The sequence below is a fragment of the Falco naumanni genome, chromosome 11 (genome assembly GCF_017639655.2).
Source record: "Falco naumanni isolate bFalNau1 chromosome 11, bFalNau1.pat, whole genome shotgun sequence".
In the NCBI taxonomy this organism is placed as follows: domain Eukaryota; kingdom Metazoa; phylum Chordata; class Aves; order Falconiformes; family Falconidae; genus Falco; species Falco naumanni.
Genome location: NC_054064.1, coordinates 8,310,050 through 8,328,765, shown reverse-complemented (window position 1 = coordinate 8,328,765; position 18,716 = coordinate 8,310,050). Strand labels below are relative to the sequence as shown.

At 49.2% G+C, this 18,716-nt stretch overlaps 1 protein-coding gene across 1 annotated transcript; it reads left to right on the top strand.

The window, feature by feature from the left end:
* The first annotated feature begins 1,299 nt into the window (after positions 1-1,299).
* On the top strand, positions 1,300-18,572 carry SCYL3 (SCY1 like pseudokinase 3). Its single transcript, XM_040609995.1, has 14 exons — positions 1,300-1,413; positions 4,792-5,067; positions 5,575-5,760; positions 6,436-6,549; positions 7,507-7,563; positions 8,295-8,397; positions 8,983-9,094; positions 9,732-9,809; positions 11,879-12,018; positions 12,749-12,936; positions 13,454-13,625; positions 15,405-15,548; positions 16,097-16,833; positions 18,138-18,572. Exons 2-14 carry the CDS (start codon positions 4,903-4,905, stop codon positions 18,198-18,200), a joined length of 2,259 nt encoding a protein of 752 aa, XP_040465929.1. The 5' UTR covers positions 1,300-1,413; positions 4,792-4,902; the 3' UTR covers positions 18,201-18,572.
* The last annotated feature ends 144 nt before the right edge of the window (positions 18,573-18,716 follow it).

Sequence of the window (18,716 nt, the reverse complement as noted above, 5' to 3'; positions counted from 1 at the left end):
CTTTTAAAAAGTTAACTCCTGGCACTCTTCCCCTTTGTTAACCCTGACGTGCCAGCTTACAGAACTCACCGTGTGCAGATGTAGAAGAAAGCCTTCCTTTTTTCTTGCTTAAAGAGACCATGAGGCTCAACTGAATGGAGTTTGCATGTGCATCTGAGAGGATCCCTTTTTCTGTCCAGATACGTGTCATTTTGTTGTGCTGAAGGGACTCCAGCCTCAACAAGCCGCTGGCCAGCAGCCCTGTGTCTCTGGGAGTACCTGCACTGGGCAGGGACTGGGAGGCTTTGCTAGAAAGCAGGGAGAAAGCATATCGCTAAAGAATACGCTCTACAAAGTTCACGTGACATTTGATGGCACAGAATTTAATGCAGGCTAAACTGGTGGGTGTTTAGTCACTAAAGAAAACCAAGGAGTTAGCACGGCTTAGACCACCTTTGTTAAACACGCTGCCATTGCTATTAAATCTTTGTCTAGACAAGGCCGCGGGTATGGGGTGTGCTGCTGCACCCTGCTCACGCAAAGTGTTCGGTTCAAAATGATTGAGCAAACCACATCCTAACGCCCTGGCGCTGCATGAAACTGGAATAACACTGGCGATATGAAAATAGCGTGTGAAAAGCCCAGACCTCCCACCGCACTGTAGTAATTCCTTTCAACATTCGTTCCGCTGTCCAAAATACTCACATGAAATCTCTCCCCGGAGTCACTTTACTCTGCAGTGCAGAGAGCAATTAGTTTTAACGGCATTTCAATAGGTGGCCTTATGAGCCACATGTCACCTCAGCACATGTCACCTCAGCGTGGCGATGGTGGGGCAGCGTTGGACGGACCCCCGGCCTCACCGCTCGCCCCGTGTCGGGGCTGGATGGGGCGGCACGGCCAGGTGCCCCACGACAGGGGTGCGGGGAGCCTGCCCCAGGCACTGCGCGCAGCCGGGGGACAGGGGGCCGCGCTGTGCTGGAGGGAGGGAGGGAAGGAGGGAGGGAGGCCATAACTCAGGGGCGGCACGGCTCGTTTCCACGCCGCCACCGAGGCTGAGGTGAGGGGCCGGCCTGGCCCCCGCGCCTGAGGCGCCCAGGGGCGGAAAGGGGGCGGCCGGGCGGCCCCCCGCACAGAGGAGGGCTGCGGTCCGCGCGGTGCCCGGCCGCCATCCCCGAGGGCCGGGGCGCGGCGCCGAGGGCGGGCCGTGAGGAGACTCGCCCACAGCCAAAATGGCGGCCGGCGCCGCTCGGCCGGCCGCGCCCCTCAGGCAGCACAGCGCCCGCCGGCCGCCAGGGGGCGCGCGAGGCAGGGGGCGGTGCCCCGTCCCGCCCATCGCCGGTGCCGGAAGCGGGAGCGGGCGGCCGCGCCGTGAGGGAGGGAGCGGCCGGCGGGGCCGAGGCGGCACCCCCTGCCCGGGCCGGCGGGGAGCAGGTGGGCGCCGGCCTTCCCGGGGGGCGGCGGGCACTGATGGCGGAGGCGGGCGGTGGCAAGTGGCGGGGGGCTTATGGCGGCCGTCACCGGGCGGCTGGCGGGGCTGGGAGCGGGGCGGCGGGGGCCTCCGCACCTCAGCCCTGGCGGCCCCGGGGAGCTGGGCAGGGCGCTGCCGGCGCCCGGCTGCGGGACGTTGGCGCCGCAGGGCCGGGGCGCTGCGCCCCTCCGGGCCTGGGCCGCGGCGGTGTCCGGGGCCTGGCTCGGGCCGGGTGCTGCCAGCCCGGTGGGCTGCGGCCTCCCTGGGCGCGGGTGCCCGCCCCGGGGCTGGGGCCGGGGCAGCCGGTGCCGCGTTGGTGCCTGGCGCTGAGCTGCGTGCCTGGCGCAGCCGGTGGCTCCCGGCAGCCGGTGCTTCTCGGGGCTCCCCGCGTTAACCCGTGCTCCGTGCCCCCGCCTGCTGCCCTGCGGAAGGTGCCACAGCACCGCGGTTCCCGGCCCGGAGCGGCGGTTGCCTGCTGCTGCCCGCCTACCTGCGTGCCCGGCGCTGCCCCTGCAAGGTGCCCGGCCGACGGGTGCTGGGAAACCCCATTTTGGGGGAGCACAGCTGCCATTGCCCCTGACAGCGGCTTCCAGGAGGCTCTGCCGGCATGGGGGGTGGCAGGGCCAGCGGAAAGCTGGGAGCTGCCTCGCTCTTAGCTGTGGAGTGGTGGGGCTTAGCGTACGTGTTTCATGTGGCTGCCTTGCACGTAGAGTGTTATCGCTCCACAAAGAAGCTAAATTGAAATTCCAACACTTAATGCCGTTTATGGTAGCAAACCCAAATTGTTCTTAACTACCAGTCCCTCTGGCTTTCTCTGCTGGGCTCCTCTCCATCTCACGGTGCACTGTGTGTTTACAGTTTATTGGAAATAAGATATTAAAATGTTGTAAAGTGGGCAGCCACCTAAAACATACACCTAAGGCATACACCTTTGCAAATGCTTTTGCCTGCTGGAGTTTCAATAGCTGACATGTCTTGGGGTGCCGTGAAAAAGAAAAGAAACCAAGAGGTAGTTTTGTGAAGCTGACACGCTCCTGAAAAGTACGGCTCGTGGTTCCACCGGCTGTTATGGCCGCTCGGTTATTCAAAGCTGCTCACTTAAGGCGCTCAGCTGCTGGTCCTGAGAGCTCCTGAGAGGCGGTTACCTGGAGTCGGGGACGTTTGTTTGGAGCTGGCTGTCATACAGTGGCACTCAAGTAGATCGCAGTTATTTCAATGAAGCTGAGGTTACAATATTTCTGAACTGCAGGCATCTCTGAAGCCGAATTTGTAACCGGTGAATGAATACGTACGTCCATATGTATTTGGAGGAGTGGGAGACACTGGGTCACCGCAGAGACTTTCAGCTGTCATATGCACAGTCTGACTGAAAAATCATTAAAGTCGAGCTAGCAAACAAAGCAAAGCTGGAAGGTGCAGAGGATACAGATAAATGCACTCAGCTGTGCCCAAGAGGAGCAGCCGGTGCCAATGCACATGGGTGGAACGTTAACTTGGGGTGAGCCAGGGCAGAGCTTCCATGGGCCGGCTGGAGGGGAAGCCCGTCCATCTCGGGGCAGTGTGAGGCCTTCTGTGCCAAGGAGTTTACAAGAAAAGTCCTTTTTAGAAACGTGTAACTGCTGCATCATGTTTCCTTTTCACCTGTTGGCCCCTCTGTGTAGTGCTGGGAAGCTGCAGTTCAAATTTCCATGGCTTTCCCTTTATTTCTTAAAGGTCACGTTAAAGGAATTGGCATTAAAAAGGTGCAGATCCATCCCTGACACTAGAGGGGAGAGAATGATAGGAGGTTGCATGTTCTGTGGTTAATTCAGTGTTAGATTTTAGGTGGATCAGGACACAGAAGCTTAATTTTTTTTAAAAAAAACAACATAATTTCAAGCTGTGGTGGTTATTGTGCACTCACTTGGTATGCTCTGGAGGGTTAAGGTCTGTTCGCATCCGAGTTAAGAGCTGTAAGGTGTCCTGGTTCCCGTATCTAATGTGTTCATAGGGTTCATTCCCCCTAGCGAGAAGCACATCTGGAGTTGTAGCTACTTGTTTGTTACAGAAGAGTTAGCTAACAAAGGCAATTAAATGATGCGTGAGCAAGGATTTGTATGAAGCCTGTTAGAAAGGGAGCATTCTGCTCCTTCTGGGTGCTCTTGTTGACTAGTGGGTTGTGCAGTTGGCATCTTTACATTTAATAAAAACATCAGATCATAACACATTTAAATATAGGATACTTTGGGGAAAGTGTTGGGCAATCATTTAGCTAACTAATTCTTAATTGAGGCTGTAAAAAGAAGCCAGGACACTGTTAACAGACCAGCTGTCCTTCTGAAAGGCCCCAGCGCCGCTGACCTTGGAGGTCCTGGAGGGCATGAACTAGAGACACCAGCAAGGAGCAGAACCACAGCTTTGCTGGAGCAGCCCTGTCAGGGAGCTGAGATTCCCGTGTCTTTTCCCTCAAATCCCATGTCATTGCCCTCCTGAAGCCCCAGGTCATGGCTGGAAACAACCATCATAAAGCAGTTCTCCAGTTGCAAAACCACACTTGGGGGGTGGGCAGTTCTTTTCCCCACTTTTCCTAAAACCTGAGGTTTTGCACTCTCCTTCTTTCATTACTAAAGATCGTTCGCTAACTTCTGTATACAGACCGATATTCTGGGTCTCACCCTTAGCCTGTGATCACAAGCCTGATCCCAGAGCATATGTATGCTCTGTCAGTGTTTTCTAGAAGAGCCTCTGCAATCAGCATGTTTGTTTTATCAGTTTTGTGTGTGAGGAAGCAGCACAAAAGTCCGTGTCGGTCTCTTCCTGACAGAGGCTGTGGGAGGAAGAGTTGGCAGGCAGATGGAGTATTTGTCAGATGGAGAGAAGGCAGTCGGGGGGTGGTGATGGGGAAGCATGCCGCTGGCGGAGGTTACCTGACTGTAGCTTCACTGAAATCCTCTGCGGCTTGTGGAACAGGAATGGCTGTTTTTACGAAGGCCAGGGGCTCCTTGTGCCCTGAGGTGGTGGCAGTCACGGTTCCGAACTGCTGACCGTGCTGAATTGGAATTAAACCTCTGGAGTAGGTGTCTGCATGACTGGGGGTATTGGTGGATCCCGGTTTTGGTGGATTCTCGGTTTGGTAGCCAGTCAAAGACTAACTGTGGATGCTGTACTGTTTGTTCCTCTGTGTGTCGGAACTGGTGATGACCGATGGTGATGCCGACACAGATACCAGCACACTCCTAGATCCACAGCTGGAATGCTGCTCGCCTGTTGATCTGAACCCTTTTGTGGACATTTGGTTTCCTTTACAAAAGAAATAATGGGGATTTTTTGAAGGTTCTTCATGGCTGTTCCATGTTTTGCAGAAAATGCTCTGAAGGAGAACTGTACAGCACCTGCTGGAAAAAATAATCCTTCACCCAAAGGCCTGTTTGTCATCAAGGGGGAAGCTCTGCAACGGCCAAACTCTGCAAGTGATGGGCTCGGAGAACAGTGCTTTAAAGAGCTACGCACTAGAAGAGCCATCCTTCACGCTGCCAACTGGACACACGATTTATCCGGCTGTGCTACAAGATGGCAAACTCGCTTCGGTTTTTGTCTACAAGCGAGAGAATGAAGATAAAGTTAATAAAGCTGCCAAGGTACCGTAGAGAGCGTGCCTGGGACAGACTTGTCAGAGCTGTCCCTCCTTTTTCTTGGCAGGGTAGGAATCAGTTAATGAGGGTCAAACCCTTGGGGAGTAAGGGCAGGAGAAAAGGTGGAAGTTGACCCTGGCTGCCGTGCAGGGGGGAAGAAGGGGGTGTCAGCAGCTGCGAAACTCATCGTGCGCCACGTGGCGCGAGTGGCGGCAGGCAGTGATGTTCAGGTAGCGATACCTGCATTACTGTGCAAAGTACTGGTCTCTTCCTGCAGGCAGAAGTCAGGGAGGTGGATCCTACCCAAAATACTATGTGTATTCTGTGTAAGACTTTGTATCTAGATGTATTATAAGAAGTTTTGCAATGAGTGAGTGTGCCCAGTGCTTGGTGAGGAGCAGGGATGGGCTGTCTAAATTCAAGCCAAAAACTTGGCTAAAAGTACAAGGCTAAGCTCTGCAGCCAAAAGAGATGCCTTGGAGGAGATTTAACGCACATCTTTGTTTCTGGAAGCACCTGAAAACCTTGCGCCACCCTTGCCTTCTGCGCTTCCTCTCTTGCACTGTGGAAGCAAATGGGATCCACCTGGTTACTGAACGTGTGAAGCCTTTGGAGATGGTCCTGGAGACGCTCTCTTCCGCAGAAGTCTGTGCAGGGATCTACGATGTGTTGCTGGCGCTCATCTTCCTCCATGACAGGGTGGGTATCACTGGCAATAGTTATCGGGCTTTGGTGGGAGCCAGATGAAATGTGACAGGAGAGCGCTGTACCTGGGCTTGCCTGGATGACAGTCTCATTCATGATTCCTCACAGACACTCACCCCACAGTTCTTTTAGGCTGAAATTGCTAAAATCATTGGCTGCTTTGTAGGAGGAAAGGTAACTGAAAACGCTGTGGGTTTTTGAAGTAAGGGAGCAGTTCTCCATTCATGAAGTGACATCTGCTTGTAGTGCTGCTTACTTTGGGGAAATGGGATTGCTTGGCCGTGGCATTTATTTACAGCTCTTGCCACGTGTCAGAGATTGGTGTCACTGCTCCCGTTTTGGCACTGTGTGTTTGCCCAGGACTGCAGTTCAATCCCAGCTCAGACTGTAGCTTTTGGGCCTTGTGTTCATAGTCGGAGGTCTCCTCTGGATTTACTGCAAGGTAACACTGCAAGGGCTGTGACAATTAGAGCTTTGTCTGCTCTAAAACCCCAGCCCTTCTGCCTGATACCTGCTAGTCGCCAGCATCCCGAAAGGCCTTTAGAATTGTGTGCTTTTTCACAGCTTTTCCTCAGCTCCTCACAGCACCTAATTAACGCTGATTAAGATTTTAGGTCTTCACCTATACCCAAGTCTGTTATCCTTTTCTTTTTTTTCTTTATGTTTTAGGGAAACCTAACGCATAACAATGTCTGTTTATCATCCGTGTTTGTAAGTGAGGATGGGCACTGGAAGCTGGGAGGAATGGAAACCGTCTGTAACTTCAATGAAGCCACCCCAGAGGTAAGTGCCAAGCGGAGTGCAGGCTCATGGCCTGCTGCAGCTGGCCATCTGTGGATGTGAATGCCCAAGTCCTTCTAGTTATCTGAATTTACTGTTAAGTGTGTTGGCTCACTTCCAGCTCTGATCTGAATCTGTGCTGTAAGGATGCCGTGACTGTACACTACAGTGTCTACACAGACAGAAGCTAACTCCCCATTAGGCAAAAGGCAGCTGCTTTGCTAAGGGAGACTGCTGGCTGGAGGGTCGGTTAAGACTGAAGAGAGGGAGAAATCTTTGCTTCCTTGGACTGATTTAAATACAAACTTGAAAAAAAAAAAACAGCTTTAGTGTGACACAGGAAGATCCAGATTGAAATGAATCAAGAAAATAATGTAAATGATTCCTTTGCTTCTGCTGCTGGCATCTTTGCTTGTTACTGGTATTAGCAGAAAAATTCCTGGTTTGGTTTCTGCTGCATGCTGTGCAGAGTCATTGCTGCAGCCTGGCACTGTGTCGTAAATACATACTGCCTTTTCTCGCGGAGGATCTACAAATCCTTCATGAACTGTACTGAGTGTCCCTGGTGTGTATCACCTTTCAGAAGGGATCAGGCAGACATGCAACTGGTGTGTGTGGTGGTGCACAACAATGCAAAGAGCACAGCAGTAAAACCGGACTGATAAAGCTCATGAAATCCTTTCCCTGTCCAGATAGATCATGCGGGATGATAGGATGGAGGACTACAAGGGATGAGCTGGCTGTGATGCCCTGAAGTTGCTTTTTGTCAGCTTGGTGCTTCACACCTGGCCCGTTTGTTGCTTCCCCCTCTGGGCAAAGCAAAGTGCAGCTTGCCCTGGGTGCCAGCTAAAGGGAACTCCTGCCACACGCTCGGCCCTGGCCGGCGAGGAGAGTCTGCTCAGGCTGATTGGCACAGATAAGCCATTGAGGCAGTTTATGTCTCCCTTCTTCTCCTTCCAGTTCCTCTGTCATGTTAAGTCGGTGCGAGACCAGTCATGCATCCCTTGTGAGGAGATGGTGAGTAACGTCACTTGCTGGAGGAACCTTGTGCTGGCAACAAAAGTGTGATGTTCAGGAAATAAATTTTCATTCACATGATTTGTTTTCTTATGCCTGAATGGGAGGAAGTGGGTAATATCTGAAGTTCACTCTCTTCCTTTTTGCCCCCTTCTGTCCCATCCCTGGTTTGGGAATGGTGCTGGGCACAGGGAACTGAAATTCTGAATGAGGAACGATGGGACAGCAGGTTCTCATACTATTTTTCAAACGCTTTGTGGTGCAGCTTTAATGCTTCAAAATCACTAAAGCTTTGCGAAAATTACAGAGTAGTTGCTGAGATTGCCCAGATCGCTGTGGTCACATGGTTGTGTAGCTCTCGTAACAGCCTTTTTCTCACTTGTTAGTCACCTCCTAGACATTAAGCATCCTCTGAGTTGTTTATGCTAAAGGAGTGTTCCTTCTCTCTCTAATTATCACCTGTTTCCATAGAAATGCTGACAGCTGTTGACCTGCAGTTGCTGCATGCATTCATCAGGGAATTGTTTCATCATGATGTAGTTGCTCCTTTGGGTTATAAAGTCCCTGGTGGAGGGTTTTTTTAGCATAATATTCTATTTGTAGGGTACTTAGTGGAGCTTTCAGGCTATGAAAAGAATTGGAGAGTGTATAGGGCGGGAACAGAGACTCATGGAGACTACCAGGTATTTCATAAACTCCTGCTTTGCCGATGTTTTTGGTTTTATTTTCAGTCTGCAGATTTCAAAATTCTGCCCAACAGCTACGGACACGCGAGGGATGCCTATGCATTTGGAACAACAGTTGAAAATCTCCTGACAGTCCTAAATGATCAGGGTGAGGAATGACACGTTTATTTTGCTATTGACAGGCCTCTGCAGCTTCTTTGTGCGCGTTGAGCTGTTTGCCTTTTGTTGCAGCTGGCAGACGTGCTACAGGTTCAGTGGCCATTGTCCTTCACGTTTGCCAAGTTAAAATGCAAACCAGCTCCTCTGTATTCCCTTTTTCCTGCATTTGAACATTGTCAGATGTGGCTGGAGGTCACCAGCCCGGGTAACCCAAGCACTCCCAAATCTGCGCTGTCAGGGGTTCGCTCAGTCCTGCCCCACCAGCCGCTTCATCAGGGGTTATGGGTGCAGGTGCGTGGGTGCTGTGTTCCGTGGCTGAGCAGGTCTCCTGCCTTCTAGCAGAGAGGGAGCAGGAAGCTTCTTGGAAGGACAGTAGCACTCCTTGGTGCCCCAACAGCCAAGCAGCTTATGAAGAGAAATGGAAATGCTGTTTTCCCTTCCTTTAGGGACAGTTATGAGCAATTTTGTTGTTTAACAGAGCTAAAAATTAAGTTTTGGGGAGGGTGGAGGACTCCTGAACATAGCTTGTTTGGTGTTGAGAGAGAAGTCTAACTGTAGGCGCTCTGGCTTTCAGTTTCAGCGGACATTCTCTCCAGCTTTCAGCAAACCTTGCACTGTACACTACTAAATCCAGATCCAAAGTGTCGTCCACCACTGTCCAGCTTACTGTCTCACGAGTTCTTCAGGTAAGGAAAGGAATATCCTGCCTCTCTTGGTATGTCTTGATACCGCTTATTTCTGTGTTGCAACTGTGTTACTTATCAGATGGGAAGTGCAGACTCCCTGCCTCTTACAGGGATCTTTGACAAAGAGACTCATAAAATTAAGCAAGCATGATCAGCCTTCCAAATGAGGTGCTGAGCTGGCAGTGCTGACAGAAGCGTTTCCCTTAGTCACACCCAGTCAGCTGGATCTCCCCCTGCTCGTGGGAGGTGGTAGGAAATACTCTAGAAAATAAAATCATTAGTGATACCATTGGAGCAAAGCAGGCTGCAAGACAATGCCCACAGAGCTGCGTCTGCTGTCACCTGAGTGCTTTTCTGGGTGGTGGCATTAGTGTAGGGCAGCACTTTGTTCTCCTCATTGCCCTGGTAAGGTGGTGAGAGGTGGCTGATGCCACGTTGCCTGGGGTCTTCCTCTGGCACTGCATGAGGAAGTGGTCACACCTCCACACTGGCTGTTCTTGGTCTGCCAGTGTTTGACTTGTTTCCCTCTGTCTAGTTCTCTCTGCTAAATAAAGGCAGGAATTTGCAATCTCTTAGTTGTGGGTGGTTTAAGAATCAATAAGGATCACAGTTTGATAGCATACGTTTTTGTGCTTAGGAATGATTTTCTGGAAGTTGTGAATTTTCTGAAGACCTTAACACTAAAGTCTGAGGAGGAAAAAACTGAATTTTTCAAGTAAGTGAAGAAAGTATAATCTGGAAGCTTCTTATTTCAGAAATACTTCTGCCAAACGGGACTGTGGGGGCACCTGGGAAGGCTAGTGGCCAGAGAGGTAGTTCCTCAGGCGGCAGGCTACGATTGCTTTAGCGGAACACTGTTTGCTCTGTAGTATTTTGGGCACTACAGCCAAAGTAGTGATCGCATCAAAGAGGAAATTTCACTCCTTCCTTTCCCATTTTCTTGTGAGTGGTTTGGCACTCAGGAGGAGTAGTACCTGCTGGGCTCTGCCTCATTCACACACTCACCAGCCTCCAGAGTGACGCTGTGTGGGCAGCGGTGTCTGTACCTGCTACAGACCAATTGCTGTCGCTGAAGAATCAGTCAGAAACCGGACTGTGGTGACATGTGTCACTTCAGGTATGCTTTTCTGAATCCTGTCTGCTTGCTAGCAGCTGGGTTGAGCTCCTGCAGGGCCAAGAACAGAAGCTTTCCCAGGAGCACAGGGTTATGAAAAGGAAAGAATTTTTCTATTATCCACATTCTAATTGAGTTAATGCACTTTGTGGGGCATAATGCTGCTGTTATGAACAGAAGTTAAATTACTCAGGTTCTCTTCCCCCTCCCACTGCACCACAGCTAAGCAGGAATTATTTGAAAAGCCTTTCACGTGCTGTAGTATTGCAGTAGAGGTGGGAGCATGGCCTATAACAGCAGCTTGAGCTTTGGTGAACAGTTCCTCACTGGAGCAGTGCCGGGGTCCTGTTTTTTTACACAAGAGCTATCTGCTTGCCCAGTTGCAAAATACTCTGAATTATCAGAGACCTATTAACGTGTTGGAAAAAATAGTCTTTCCCTTGCCTCATTCTTAGAAGTAGTTTTATTTTAGATGTGGGTTTGGAGAAAAAGGAAATCTAGCCCCAAGCACCTGTTGAGGCTGAAATTTTTTTCCATTTAGGCAGATCTTCTAAACTGCTGAGAGTTTTTTCAATAAAACATGTTGGGTGAGTTACTCTTGTGGAACCAGCCCTGTGTGGGTAAAGCTGCTGTCTGTAGCAGATGTCTTGACTGCAGTAGTGCAGCATCTGCAGGAAAACCTATTGTCATGGCCCCCAAGAAGTGTTCTGTAAGGGAAGCTTCCATGTAGTCATGGCATTATCCGGGCCTAAAAGAGGGAGAAGCCATAAAAGAGCCTGGATGTTCTTACAGAGCTCTGTTCCGGCCTGTTTTATACTGCTGTGGGTCACCATTGGTTGTAATACGAGTTTGATTTCACTAGCTTGACACAGAGTTGAGGAAATAAGAGGGGAAAGGGGATCTCAGCAGCAGCATTCAGAATTGTTCCCACTGTCTCTGTAACAGCAGTGTTCCTGAGGGAGGGAATGAATACTTCACTTAAAGATAAGACAGTGTTGCCCCTTTATTAGGCTGAGAGGCTTTCACAGCATGTGCATTATTGCCCTTAGTCTCCTCCAAGCCTAGAGAAAAGCCATACCTGTTACTGTCATTTTTAAAATGAAAATCCTACAGGGAAGAGCAGTTGCACGAAATCAAACTCTGGGAGTTAAAAAATAAACCAAACCAACCCATGCTCTGTCGGCCACCTCTAAAATGTTAGATGGAAATGGCTTCAAAATGGGATTCCCTTTTTGCCCAGGGAACTTCCCTTGTGTGGCGAGTAGAACAGCCTTTTCTCAAGCAGTAGGAAAATTCATTTTCGATGCACCGGGTTGTGGGGCAAGAGGACAGCTCTTTCCTGCAGTTTTGTTGCTGTAGCACTTCATGGGAGATACCAGCTCAGAGACAGTTTGATGCCACGGTCTTCATGTGCCATCTGCAGGTGCGGTGGTGCTCCTGGATGTGCTCATGACTGTGTGGCTCCTGTTCTGCGTTACCTTTGCCCGAAAGCCTCGGGCAGCAGCAGAGCCTTGTCCTGCTAGGCTGAGCGCACACAGCGTGAGGAGGGGCTGCGACAGACAGACAGGAAAGAAGGCATTCACAGAAAGAGGGGAAACCGGTATGAAGGGGAACAGTTGCAAATGCATGGAAGGCTGCCTTGTTACTAACTGCTCTCTGTTGGAACACAGATTCCTGCTGGACAGGGTGGCCGGCTTGTCAGAGGAGCTGATAGCATCGCGGCTGGTGCCTCTTCTACTCAATCAGCTCGTGTTTGCAGAACCTGTAGCTGTCAAGAGTTTTCTTCCTCATCTGCTGGGGCCAAAGAAAGGTGACCTTTAAATACCTTCTCTCCTCACAATTATTACTGACAAGTTTGGGATGAACTCAGAGTGGTCATTGCATTGAATCAAGGGAGTAGTGTTGTTTATTTAACCAGAACAAATACTGTAACATGCAGTAAAAGGGAGTTAGATGTGCTTCTCCCTTTGCAGTACTTTCCACTGCTCTGGGAGAACTAGGAATCGCCTGGGCTCTTTCCCAGGTTTATGTGTCACCCTACCCTCCCACCCCAGCCTTTCCCAGTGACTCACTGTATATCCCTCGTCTCGCTTTTCCCCTGCCCTGCTTGCCCTTTTGTCTTCTACCACTGCACTCATTCTTTTGTAAAGAGTGCTCAGTCTCTCCTCCTTCCCTCTGTAAGAGGTGCTCAGCCTGTCTTGCTGGATCCCCAGCCATCTCTGTCCCTGCTGTTTGCCTCCCTTCTCTCAAAGTTCTTCCTAAATAGCTACTGGTGTTTCAGCCAAGCAATACCCGCCTTGAGGCTGTTGGACCCTTTGGTGTTCAAAGCTGTTGCTGTTGAGTAATGGACAGTGGCAGTGCTGCCTCTCCTCCCTCCCGTCTCTGACATCCCAAGCAGGCTGTGTTGGCAGGTGACAAAGAATCAGACCTGGCAGTGGGGTGACACTGTAAATCTCAGCTGTGACGGTTTCCTGTTGAGTAGCTTTTGGGTGAGCTGTCTTGTTGAGCAGCCTTTTCCCATCTTCACCTCTCTTCCCTAGAGCAAACTGGAGAAAGCCAGACCAGCTGCCTCCTGTCGCCAGCCTTGTTCCAGACGCACGTCATTCCGGTGCTGCTGAAGCTATTTGAGGTTCACGAGGAGCACGTCCGAATGGTGTTGCTGTCTCACATTCATGCCTACGCAGAACTGTTCTCTCGGGAAGAGTTGAAAAACATCATACTGCCACAGGTTAAGGACAGGAAAACAATATGCGGTATATCCTAGAATATGGGATTTCTACTGTTTGGGTTGGTTCTTAGCTTAAAGTTAGGATCTCAGAGCACTGGCCACAAACAGTTTGTAACCTCCGTTCTGTGCAAGCCCTAACCCTCACACCCCATCCTCATCTGGAGTTCTGGTTTTGTTAAACCTGATGCCATCATGCACACCACTTGGGCTGATACCTGTCACAAGAGACTGTTTGTTTCACACCACAGCTGTCAAGAATGGAGGAGTGACTGGTCTAAGCTCAGGGTGCCCTGGCGTTATGGTCCAGCGCTCCCCAGGCACTAGGATCAGCCACCCTCTTTAGCTTGCAGCACAAACTGGAAGGCTGATTTTGATGCTACAAAGTAACATCCAGTACCCACTGAGAGTTGCGGGAGATCATAGAAATGAAATGTGCTGCAATACAACATTTCAAGGGGAAAGAAGTGAAAAAGCAAAATTTTCTGCCCTTGGTAACATGATTGTGTTCTTTGCATAGGTATTGCTGGGCCTTCGGGATACCAGTGACTCTATTGTTGCGATAACGCTGCACAGCTTAGCAGTTCTCGTCTCCCTGCTTGGGCCTGAAGTAGTTGTAGGTGGAGAAAGGACAAAGATTTTCAAAAGCTCCGCACCAAGCTTCATGAAGACTGCTGATCTCTCCCCAGAAGGTAAATGATATGGTCAGAGTGCTCTCGGGATTCTTGCCCCTTCTGTCCAAGCAACATAGGCAGAACCTCTTGGATGATTAATGTGTTGCTGTTGACAGGTTAATTGACAAAAAAGCTAATGTGCAGCTAACCTTCAATTCTAAATTAGCTGCTGTTAGCAGATACAGAATTGATACTAGAAGAAAAGTTTTATAAAAATATTTTACATGTAGGAAATACATGGGGAAAAATTTAAATCTCTTCTTCATTTAAGAATCTCTGTAAGCAAAGATTGTTAAATGTGTATGTCTGGTGGAAAATCGTACTGTCCTTCTAAAGGACTTATGTACTTATCCAGATAGTTGTTTAATGTTCCCTCTGTTCCTCATGTTTTTAAAAATAGTAAATCTCATCCTCTTCCCCTAATTTCTATTCATAGATTGGAAAAAGAATACGAACTTCCCTATTTTCTCAGCTCTCAGGAGGCTTTTCAGCTAATCCAGATGAAGACAGTAGTCCCTGCACCTGCTAGATAACTTGGAACCAAGTGTACTATGGGAAAGTTTTTCTGGATATTGAAACTAAGAATGCTTATAACTGGAGGGAAGAATCTGCATTTGCTCTACTTTAGATATATAGATACCAAGTGAGATCAATTTAAGTATCAATGTTTTCTTCCTGATTATGTGTGTACTGACAGCTGCCACCCTTTATTAAAATCTGTGGATGGCTCATTGCATTATTTTTCTTTACATTATTTTAGTAGACTATAGTAAATAAAACCCTTTGGATTGCATGCCAAGGCCAGATTTATTTTTCAGAATATATTTAAAATTAGACATGATTAACTGCTGACAAACAACAAAAAGACCACTTTTGTCCTCACTAGCGAGTGACAGCCTGCAAAAAAGTGCTAGAGGCTGAACGTGTGAGGCTTAATAAGCTGTTTGCTTAAGCCCCTAAAAGGATGTACCTTCTATTGAGGATGCTCTGGGGTGGGGGTGGGTTCTGTCATTAAGGGCAGACCTTTCCAATGCCACAGCCGAGGCAGGCGCAGCACTGGAGCACAGGTAAGCCACGTGGAAGCGGATGCTGTGCTGGGGTGGTGGCAACAGGGCTTTGTGCAGCCAAGGCCAATGCTGGTGAATCGCCGCCACCACTGACGGTACGCTGCAACTCCCAAAAGCAAACTGAATTAGGCACTTGCCAAGCCACTGTCACTGGCTCAGGGAAACAAACCTGCCTTTTGCAGCTTCAGAGCGTGGCCTTGACTGGGGTCCCTTGACACGAGGGAGGCTGTCACACAGCCTTCAGGATAGAGGCTTGTGTTCCTGCAAGCAGTTTTGCTCATGCCCTCGCATGAGTTTGCTTATCCTCTGAATTGCTGCGACTCTCAGTGCTGTGCTTTTGTACGAGAGGCAGGTAACAGGGAACGGGTGATGCCATGCAGTACAGAAGCTGGGATTTTGGATCCAACCAGGTGTCACACAGCATTTTTGAAGCGTCTGTTCTGATGACAATCAGTTTGTTCATTGTGTATTTCTTGAAAGAACCTATCAGCAAAACCTGACCATTTACAGTTGCCTGAACTTTGTGCTGGCAAGAGCTGCAGATGGCAGGGACAGAGGAGTGTTGTGTTATATACAGATTGAGAGGTGCAGCTGGAGGATTGCTGTGCCAGTCTTCATCCAGTATTGCTCGTCAGCGCTGTAAATAAGAACGTTCCAGTGCTGCAGGCAGTTTCAACTAAGACTGTCAACACACCTTGTGGACCTGGTGTCCTTTCTTTTATTCCTGCAGACTCCCCCAGTCACGTTGTAAGCAATCAGAGAAATCAAACCTCCCTGCTCTTGAAGAACAATTCTAGTGTGTTCCCCGTCTCTGGAAATGTACCTGTCAAGAAGCTTTCTGTGCGACGAGACAATCCACTGGCTTCAAAAACAGGTAAAACTTAGCCCTGGCTCTTCCTTTTTAGAAATCAAGTGTTCTACAAATGTGTTGCTTGAAAAGATGTTCATTTCTCCCCATGTACTGATCTGAAACCTTCACTGAACCAAGGAAGGTAATGGTGAAGGAAGGAGAGCGTGACCCTTGACTTCCTAGGGAATAGTTATTTGAGAGTCTGATAGAGGCTGCTGGCTGGCCTTGAATTTCTGTTTCCTTACAGCAGGTTCTCTGCTATGCTTCTTCACCCCTGCCACAGCCTGGTAGATACGCTAGATCTACAGGTAGGCCTCAGGAGCTGACTCAGTTTACTTTCATGGCCTTTTTTCTGCCACCTGTTGCTTATCAGCAGTCAGCTTTTATTGCCCCAAAGTTTCAAGATTAATACCCCTCCTTTGCACGCAGAAAGGTGGCTGTGCTTTCTTAGAACAAGAGGAGCTTAGCACGGAATCATCTTTCCAGTTGGCATTACTGGCTTATTTCCATGCCAGGTGCTACCTATGATGTCAAGGAGTTTCAGGCACATGTAACACCTTTGTCTTCCACAGGTGAGCAAGACACTCAGTCTCCCTTGAATGGAATTCCTGGAAGCATTAATACACTAGGGAGCAGCAGGAACTCTTTGACTACCTCTGAAAAGCCAGCAGAGGAGTGGCCAGACTGGAGCGAGCCAGAGGAGACAGATGCTGAGAAAACTGTGAACATTCAGATTCAGCCCCGAGAGCCACGGGGCAGTGTGGGACCTCGTTTTGCTGAACATGATGTTGATGAGAAGCCTTGGGATGACTTTGAGCCCAGGAGCCCTAGTCCTGAACTGTCCTCAGGAAATTGCCTCACTGTGACACAAGCTGATGCAGTTGAAATGCCAAGGCCTCTGTCAGGTACCCATCACCTGAGCAAAGAATTCAAAAGCCTCAGACTGAGTCCCCCCAAAACGTCCTGCCCTGGGAACAGCTGGAGCAATGACAAGTGGGACCATCCAGAGCAACTCGGAGAAACTGTGCTGCCAAAACCAACCTTTAAGGAAAGGTTGAAGTCTTCACTGGAGTCTGGCCTAGGAGAAGAATTCACGATCAAAGTGAAAAGGAAACCTGTGCAAGACCCTGAGCTGGACTGGTTTGCTGACATGATCCCAGACATTAAACCTTCTTCAGCTATCTTGATTTTACCCGAAGCGAGGACAGAAGCAGTTGTTCCCAGTCACTCTGGTGTAGTATCCAGCAGAGAAGGTGCCTCCCAGAATGTGCTGTTTTCATCCAAATTTGCAGCAGCTGATCTTTTTGAGGTAAGAGGCTATAGGCAGTGGGGTTTAAGTGACTGCACGCTTGAGAGGATCCTAAAGCATGTACATACCGCAACACAGTTGTAGCAGCAGCTGGCTCCTTAATCAGATGGTGGGTAACCTGAGGAAGCAGCAACAGCATACAACTGTACAGTTGAGTCTTTACCTGTGAATACAAGATGCTGAGCTTTGAATGATGCATCTTAAACCAGGCACCAGGTAATTTAGTGGGCGGTTACTACAGTACCAAGGGAGCTGTGTTAAGAAATAAGGAATGGACTCCTACACTGCTAAAGACACTGACTGAGGAGTTTTATCTCCATCTTTTAATTCATGCTGCTGTATCCTGGATGCAAGGATCCTCCATGAGGTTAGGGAGCGTCTTGCTTTGTCAAGAGAGGTAAAACAAGGTTGAATTTCTGTCTGTTGAAACAGCCCCACACACAGATGGAAGAGAGCTTTCAAGCACAGAGGATGCTCAGGACTTAGGGAAAACCTAATAGCACTGTAAATAAAGAACCAGGAAACCAGAACTCTGGATTACAAAGTAAAGCTTTTTGGGTGCTTTGTTTTCATGAAAGAATAGCAGAAACATTTCTCCATTTCAGAGAACTAGGAGTTCTCAAGTAAGCAGGTAAATCCCTGTAGCCCCATCGCAGCGACTGCTGCGGTTTCCTAGGAGAGGAGGGAGCACTCCCAACACCACCACCTGAACACCTAACTCCATTAGGGAATAGGTGTTGATTTCAAGTTGTTTCGCTAATTCAGCCTCAAGAGTGCTAGCACAGGGGTAGCAGGTAGCATGGGGAGAGGAGCCTTGGATGTAAACTGAAGTTGTTTATTTGAATATAAACTCTGTCATCACATCAACCCCATGAGGCAGAGGAAAAGTATCACACACTATAGTGCAGTCAAGACTGTCAGTGGATGGGTGAGATCAAACTCAGTGTTAGAATACAGCAGGACAACAGCCGTTTCCTGGGAGAAAGGAATGTAGTTTATAGCATCCAGTTCTTAATGTAAAGTGGGTTTGGGATAAACAGTTCTTGCTTTAATTTTAGTGGGGGGGAAAAACCCAACCCACTCTCCCCAGTAGCTTGCTCTTATCTTTAAACTGTTCCCTTTTGTATTTAGAAGTTCTTTAGGACAGAAAGCTGCAAAGACTGGCACTTCTTTTTTGGTCCTATGAGGGGCTTTTAGCATACTGGATAAATGTCCTGCTCTGCCATCACAAGCCACACAGGCTCCTGTGGCTGTGCTCAGTACAGTACATGTGCCTTAGTGCTGATAATTTTATGTCATTCTAGGCCGAGGCTGCAGGCTGGGGTGAAGAAGAGGAGTTGAACTGGGAAGATGATACTAACTGGTAATGGGACGGAAAGAGACAAAGGCAATCTGTGGTGTGTTGGATTCTGTAAGAGAAGTCGCTGCTTCCACAATACAACAGTTAAGTACCTCAGCACTGCTTTTGCCAGAAGGCAGGCACTTGCTGCAGCAGCCAGCAAGATCCCGTGGGGCCTGAGCCCTTGCAATGGATGCTCCTTTCCAGTCTGTGCCAAAAACTGCAGGAGTGAGGCCTGCACTCGAGCAATATGCCCAGCTGTGATGTGCACCACTGCTACCGGAAAGAGGAACAGCGTGATGGTGCTGACGTGCTACTGGAGGCAGAGTGGTGTAAGCGATTGGTCCAGAACTCATCCCTGCTCTGAAAAACTGATGACAATAAATGAAAGTCACACTGAGTTCCTTGGTTAATGTGCCTTTTTTTTTTTTTCCCAGAAAAGTAAAGCCCTTAGAAATGGCTCATTTTAACTTTGTAGCTAAGAGATGACTTTAAGATGAATGTACAGTTTACTCAACTTATTTATTTCTGTTCATATAGTTCT

What these genes read in the sequence shown, in the direction of transcription:
- SCYL3 (XM_040609995.1), top strand. Translation starts at nt 4,903, where the DNA reads ATGGGCTCGGAGAACAGTGCTTTAAAGAGCTACGCACTAGAAGAGCCA. An exon ending in AAGTTAATAAAGCTGCCAAG is followed by an intron (nt 5,068 to 5,574) that starts GTACCGTAGAGA and finishes TGTTTCTGGAAG; the next exon opens with CACCTGAAAACCTTGCGCCA. An exon ending in TCTGCTGGGGCCAAAGAAAG is followed by an intron (nt 12,019 to 12,748) that starts GTGACCTTTAAA and finishes TCTCTTCCCTAG; the next exon opens with AGCAAACTGGAGAAAGCCAG.